This window comes from Contarinia nasturtii, unplaced genomic scaffold, assembly GCF_009176525.2.
Source record: "Contarinia nasturtii isolate CC-2019 unplaced genomic scaffold, AAFC_CNas_1.1 Cnas_scaffold_533, whole genome shotgun sequence".
Taxonomy (NCBI): Eukaryota; Metazoa; Arthropoda; class Insecta; order Diptera; family Cecidomyiidae; genus Contarinia; species Contarinia nasturtii.
Window position 1 is genome coordinate 614,139 of NW_022197885.1, and position 7,356 is coordinate 621,494.

The 7,356-nt window shown below is 33.4% G+C and overlaps 2 protein-coding genes across 2 annotated transcripts; both read left to right on the plus strand.

Annotated features, from left to right (window-relative positions):
• Positions 1-1,270: 1,270 nt before the first annotated feature.
• Positions 1,271-3,403, plus strand: LOC116339846. The gene is made up of 4 exons (XM_031765914.1): positions 1,271-1,531; positions 1,657-2,184; positions 2,280-2,420; positions 2,496-3,403. The coding sequence occupies exons 1-4, from the start codon at positions 1,495-1,497 to the stop codon at positions 3,191-3,193; spliced, it is 1,404 nt and encodes a 467-aa protein (XP_031621774.1). The 5' UTR covers positions 1,271-1,494; the 3' UTR covers positions 3,194-3,403.
• A 96-nt stretch (positions 3,404-3,499) lies between these two features.
• LOC116339845 (putative transcription factor capicua) lies at positions 3,500-6,610 on the plus strand. The gene is made up of 6 exons (XM_031765913.1): positions 3,500-3,937; positions 4,054-4,756; positions 4,901-4,999; positions 5,066-5,667; positions 5,745-5,935; positions 6,015-6,610. Exons 1-6 carry the CDS (start codon positions 3,883-3,885, stop codon positions 6,108-6,110), a joined length of 1,746 nt encoding a protein of 581 aa, XP_031621773.1. The 5' UTR covers positions 3,500-3,882; the 3' UTR covers positions 6,111-6,610.
• The last annotated feature ends 746 nt before the right edge of the window (positions 6,611-7,356 follow it).

Sequence of the window (7,356 nt, forward strand, 5' to 3'; positions counted from 1 at the left end):
TTAACAAATGAAAAATATGCCAAAATTTCACATTCACATTTGCGTTGGAAATGTTTCATTTCATTTCATTCTTCAAAGTTTAAAACCTTCGATTTTATAAATAACAAAAGAATTTATAATTTATGTACATAAAAATGTCCATGCCAGAAGTAATGATAGCATTTTATGAATGTTCTGAAATTTTTCAATATTAATAAATTTGTTATAATTAACATGCGCAAGTTGCGATACAAGTGCGTATCTAAAAATGCGTCAATAAACATTAGGTGCTATAGATTTTTTTTGTAATTATGAGATCTCCCCTTAGAAAACAAATATTGATGGTTTAAAGCGATGAAAACACTTTGCAATAATGAAAAAATATGAATTTTTTAAGACGAACTTTTTCATTTCTAATTTAAATTAAACTAATTAAAACGACAAATTGATGACAATACATGAACAAAATGATCGAATATTAAGCCGTCTTACAATGTTTTTTCTACCGACTGATATTGGATTAAAATTCGAATTTGATGGATTTTCTCAGTCATTATGCCATCAAATTCGAATTTTAACCGTTTTATATTCGATTGCAATTTTGATTCGTACTTTCAGCGACAATAATGTCGATATCATTGCAATATTGATACAATCGATGTGCCAATCGAAACCATAATCGTCTTGATCAAACCTTGAACAGGCATACATATTGACACGCATTCAATTTTTCTTGGTGAATCTGCTTTAAGTACTCAATTTTGTAAACAACGGTGCAAGTCAAATAAAACAAAGCTCATTGCATACGTAAGAAGAAGCCTACGTACGATTCTTAATTTAGAAACCAGATAATGACACATTTTGCAATAGCAAAATAAATATGCAAAATAAATGAAACAATTCGATACAGCTTATTCAATGTTCATTAATTTCTTCATGTGTCAATACATTCAGATCATATTTGAAATTATCATGAGTGGGTGGAGCCAAAAAATCAGTCCTTCATAAAAACCAGACGACATCAATAAACAAAAAATAAAAAAAATTCTTCACCCTATTCAGTGTGTATAACTGTCGTTGTTTTTTTCCCTTTATAAAAGATGAAAAATACATTTCGAAAATAATAATTATTTTAAAAACAGATGCGGCTACGTCGCATTTAAAACATTCGGTTATAGATCGTTGTGTATTAAATAGAACGATCATTTGCCAAAGACATGTCACTAGATAATTCAACCTTTGCGATATAAAAACACAGACAATTTTTTGAATATTTTCAAACACGCGCTCCTTTTTAAGTCATTACACGTGCGAATTCTTTTCGCGTTTTTTCCAAACTACCGAAGCGTATATTATCTTTCAGCGTCGTAGTATAAATATCAACAATTTATTGGATGGAGATCAAAGTGTTTTTTCGTCCGAACGAATGACTACTTTCAGCGAGTGAATTAAAAAAAATAACCAGAGTTTGAATCGAATAAAAGAGGAAAAAATAAATTAATAAAAAAATACACGATGAATCCAGCGTATGGCCAATCTAATTCATACTGGAGTGAGTATTTCAATTGTTATCTTTTTTCTGCGAATTTTTCAGAAACTTTGTCATTTTTATATTAAAAAGTCACATCTTCTGAAAATCTATAGTCTAATAATGAAATATAAAAAACTCTGCTTTAGGTCCTACTGCAACCGAATTACAATATTCACCATTGATGCAAACCATACCGACAATGGTCACGTCAACAATAAAAACATCTGACACGACATCGCCTCCATTATTTAGACCCTATAATCATTATCCGCTTATGGGAATTAAACCACATTTTGACATCCTCAAAAACAAAACACACAAGTCTGCATTCAAACCAGTCGTAAAAAAATCAGTGAATAAAAGCATTCAATCAGCCAAATCTGTGAAAGGGCATGTAGTTGAATCGAGCTATTATAATATGCCAAACGTAATTTTAGCAAATGATAACAATTGTTTTCGTTATGGTCAAGCACAATTTCCCATTCCATATGAACCGCTAATCGTTAGTAGAGGATCAAACGGTTTTTCGTCACCCGAGCCTAAACCAACCGTTCCGAATTCAAGTGTGAATGAATCGCATGACATTCCAACAATAGCTTCTGTTAAAACAAGCGAGCCAAAAATTGTGAAAAATTTACCCAAACCCATTGCCGTGTGTCAAAATAACACCATCCGTAAGATATTTTTTTTTTTTTTAAATTTAAAAACGATATAAAATGTTAATATCAAACAAAAATATTTATTGTCTCATTTCCTATGATTTTTCCAGATACTTCAATTGACAATGCATATCAATGGAATCCACTTATACTGTATCCATCAGAACCATTGACAAAAAGTGAAATGATTTTACCGCAAAAAAAGTCATACACTCGCAAACGACGACGAGAATATTGTGATGCTCGACAATGTAAGAACATATTATGCAATTTTTTTTCCTGAATGTCATGAGTCCATGTTGCTAATCAAATGTTTCATAATATAGCTTGTATTGTAAAGGAGAATGAAGTGCCGATCATTGACTTAACATCAAACGAAGATGAATGCACATCCAAACCGCTAGACATTAACGGCAATGAAATACTAATAACAACCAACACAAAACCAGTGGATGTCATTACATGCAAAAAAACAAAGGATTTGAAATTTAATATTTCTGAACAACAACAGCAACATTTACCGTTGCCAATGGAAAAATCAGCAGAAATAACTTCAAACGTATTATCGACGAAGTCAGCTGAAAAGTTAATGAATTCACCGATTTTAATGACAAATCTGACACAAAACGGTTGCCGAATGCCACCGAAAGAGCAACTCAAATTTGTTAACAAATACAATCGGTGGATGCGATATTTTCGTGTTTATAACGGCTTTCGATTTTTTGCCCAACAAAATTATGCATACGCACAACAGCATACAAACAAAACTGATGACACTGTGTTGATACAAAGCACGCTTGTAAAGTGGTGGAACGCATTGCCACCGTTGGGAAAAGAACAATATGCAAAAATGGCCGAAACCATATATCGACACAAACTATCGACGCATACCAATGCAAATGGCGTCACTACAAATATGTCGGCGTCAATGCCGATGCTTCCAATTTCCGATGATTCTGACACGAACACAAACACAGCAAACGATGTACATGTTAATCAGAACAAAACTAGCAGTCGGTGTTAAAGCAAACGATTTTGCGCATACAACTCATTCCTTTGGCAGCACACAAGTGCGATTGATGCAGAGTTCGTTGACAGAAGAAAGTATTAATAAATAAGATTTATATTGTAAGAAGAGCAAAAACAATCAAATCGAAGTAGTTATAATTAGTTTTACGTAAAATAAGTTCCGAATGAATTCGAATTAAAGTGTTGACCATTGAAATAAACGAAATCATAAATTGTTTCTCTAAAACACATTAAATGCCGATTACCGGTTACACCGATTTATATGTCAATTTTCAATAGAAATGAATTAAGATATTAACAAAAGTACACTTGTAATTAAAACGTATCGATCATCGACTCCTTAAAATACATTTGTTTGGTTGCATTTATTCATTTTGCGTGCACAGTGAAAAAAGACAACGGGATTTTGTATCACTTCTTCATATTCAATTCATCGCTAAAGCACACAGTCATATGTCATTCAAACGGATTCAATGCTTGTAAAGTAAGAACATTCATAATCGGCAACAAAATCAATCACACAATTGTCATCAAACAACCATTGTATTTAGCCAAAAAAAATGGACTACCAAGAATATTGTGTGGTTCGACTGAATATGTTGTAATATTGCATCACATTTTTTGGGTGAATAAAAAATAAAATAAAAAATTTTGTTGAAAAGAACAATAAAATTGTGCAACAAAATGGAGTCGAGTAATATGTTCGCGAAAGGCACCGAAATTTACATGAAATGTTTGTGTAAGTAATTGAGAGAATATGAATGATGACTCATTTTCACTACATTTTGAATTAATTTCGGATTGTTGAATTGCTAATTGATTGATACATATTTGATGTATATTCCATTCGTTTAGTTGCATTGCAAGAGCTGAATCCATCTGTTGAAGTTACGACGCCGAATAATACAAGTACGCCGAGCAGCATTCCGTATTATGTTCCAAATTACACACAAGTCAGCCAGCATGTACACAGTCAACCACTCATGTACGTTCCAAATCAATACGCATTGCAATCACAAGTGCCGCCAACCTACGATGGTTCAACGTTTAAGCCAATGAATGCATGGCCACACGATTACGGAATGTTTGAAACGCAAAAACCACCATCAATTGTAACGGACAATCGTTATTATAATCGATATGATCAAAATGTGTACCAATATGATCCGCAGATGGTAAATCAGCCGCCACACATCAACATGATGGAAAATCCAGCAATGGAACCGAAATGGCAATCACAACAAAGCATGCCATTGACTTCAGTTCAAAGCACCACAGTTCCAAACACAACGGATTACAATGATGGTTATCTGGCGACAGCTAATCAGTATATGCCATCGCAAACTTCGGATACCAAAATGATGCGATCATCACCGGTGCCATTCGAATTGCCGCATAACAACGGTCATCAAACATTTGAAGATTTGAATTGTGCAAAAGATAAAAAGAAAATCCGTCGACCAATGAATTCATTTATGCTTTACGCCAAACGTCATCGAAAAGAAGTTCATAAGCTATATCCGATGTGTGACAATCGAACGGTTTCTAAAATTCTCAGGTAAAATGGTGAAGATAATGACGGATCGGTAAATACAGAGCAATTCACAATCTATTTTTTTAATTTGAATGATTAAAATTAAAAAATTAAAGATTAATAAACAATATATAAAATTACTACACTAAAAATTTAAATAAATTTCAGCGAAACATGGTACGCAATGGAGTCGAGTAAAAAGCAAGAATATCATGATTTGGCCAACGAGATGCGTCGAAACCATTTCAAAATGCATCCCGATTACAGGTACTTTTTAAGATTTATCAAATTATATGTACATACATGTGAGCGATGTGTTTGAATCGATTTCAGATGGAAAACAACAAGTGATCACAGTCCGACACAACAAGCGAACGAACGAGCATTTGAATGCAATGCACAGAATGACACCGCAAAAATGCATTCATTCGATTATGGTCAAAAGGATTTATCGAGTCCACTCTCTCCAGTCACACCGTCAACGGAAAACTCATTGAGCCCATTCGCTTACACTGATGACACTAAAAAACCGACAAATGACCCATTCCCAGTTGATGCACAGCCATTTCGTCTTGGTCCAACACCAGCCCAATTAAAACAAAACAAATTACAGGCGAATGCAACAAATGATGACGATAAAATTGTCGACACAGTACCGAAGGAGCAAAACGATTGCGACAAAACCATTGTCACCGAATTGCCACAGCTACATCAGTTCGAAAATCGTTTATCTTTGCTTCCACAATTTGATTTCACAAACTATCGCATCAACAGCGATTGGGATACAAGTCCAACGTCACCTACACGATACAATACGTTCACACGAAAACGAGCTCAGCCATCAAACGCATCAGCAACCGAACAACAGTGCGCTAAAAAGCGTCTAATCGGCGATCGATTCTTCGGGCCAGATTTCAATGTCAACACATTCAAAGGTAAAAATAACATTTTGCGTGTCATTTTCACACTGCAATACTTTTTATTCGGATTCAATCGTTTTCGGTTCGATTAGATTTGGATGCGCATTCGAACAATTCATCGCCGGCCACACCAACATCAGCTGAAGATTCGCGAATAATGCAAGATCTTATTTTTAACAAGAGGAAGCGAATTCTGATGGATCAACGGAAGATGCTCATAATGGATTTATTCCGAAAATGCGGCACATTCTTTCCAGCACCGAAAGATCTTGATGACTTTTTGGTAAGACGCTCTTGAGTTAAACTTCATCATCATCACCTTTCATGTTTTGCATCTATTTTTCATTTTATTCGGTGCACAGGAAGAGCATATGCATCTGTTTGGATCCAAGGGTTTCCTGAACATCAAAATTCGTGAATACCGCCAAAAGCATATGCAACATCAATCACCACAATAAATCATAGAATAGTTAACACTGTTTCAATTCGCTTAAAACGCGATAATTCTGTAAAACATTTGTGTCGATATTTGCAAATCAACACCAAGGAAGATACATTATGATACCGTTATTACCGTTGTACTGGCATCAATATTATTATGTTTATATTATTTTTTTGTTTACATTTTGCTGAAAGTAAATTTCCAAATGTTATTAGTTGTTTTTTTTTAAATATTGAAATTAAGAAAGTTAGCTATAAAAAAAAAACAAAATAGATCAAAATGTGCGTCCGTCGTTTTGATTGTAAAAAAAATGAAGATATTTACCGTGTATCCTTTGTTAGTTGAAACGATTACGTTAGTATTGTTATTCACGGGTTTAGTTTTGTTTTAGAACAAATTCAATTGGTCAATGAGAGATGAATACGATACTAACGCCATTGTAGTTCGTTCATCTCATTTTCAATCGTTTATATTTTGCATTGCAAAGTTCAAAATAAATCGTACCTCCTTGTTTGATCGCAAATAATATAAAATAAATAAAAAAATATATTTATTTTTTTTTGTTCGAAAATATTGAATTTATTTGACTTTGGTGAACAATCATCATATTGAATTATCACCGTGAGTATCGATAATATGTCACATTTCAATGACTCATCGAGAACAAAGAATCTTTATCAAAGAAGTAGATCATGTTTTGGATTCTTTATGAAAACCTGTTTGTCAATGGAAATTTTGAAAAGGAATTATTCGAAAGGTGTTTACATAAAATAAAATTCTTAACCATTTGTTATTTAAAATTCTTACACGGCAAGATGATATATTCAAACTTTTTCAACGATTTGCTGAATAATTTTCATTCTGCTTTTTCAAATTAAGCGAACCTATAAAGCGACTGAATGGAATTTTTGAATCAGAATTAATTTCATCAATGTTTAAATTGCACAAATTAAACAAAAATGAATAAAAGTAAGCGAATTATAAAGCCCACACTTTGACAGAGTCAACAATTAGCGAGCTATCGTCGTCATTGAAATGCCATGATGGTTGCCATTGTTCACGATGAATCCAGAAGTCTTTCATCGCTGTTTCGGAAGTATTATTCCATGGCTTTTTTGACTTTCCTCTATTTGAATCAGGAAAGTAACCATTTGTACCGCCAACCGCAAGGCTTATGATGAAATAAAACTGACGAATAAGAAAACTTAAAAATTAGCACACACATTGAAATGAAAAACATTAAATTAGATTAAGCTGGACGA

Bases quoted from the DNA above. Each gene is read 5' to 3' on its own strand.
- LOC116339846 (XM_031765914.1), top strand. From the start codon at position 1,495: ATGAATCCAGCGTATGGCCAATCTAATTCATACTGGA. The intron at 1,532-1,656 runs GTGAGTATTTCA...ACTCTGCTTTAG, and splicing joins CCAATCTAATTCATACTGGA to GTCCTACTGCAACCGAATTA. The intron at 2,185-2,279 runs GTAAGATATTTT...TGATTTTTCCAG, and splicing joins GTGTCAAAATAACACCATCC to ATACTTCAATTGACAATGCA.
- LOC116339845 (XM_031765913.1), top strand. From the start codon at position 3,883: ATGGAGTCGAGTAATATGTTCGCGAAAGGCACCGAAATTTACATGAAA. The intron at 4,757-4,900 runs GTAAAATGGTGA...AATAAATTTCAG, and splicing joins ACGGTTTCTAAAATTCTCAG to CGAAACATGGTACGCAATGG. The intron at 5,668-5,744 runs GTAAAAATAACA...CGGTTCGATTAG, and splicing joins CAATGTCAACACATTCAAAG to ATTTGGATGCGCATTCGAAC.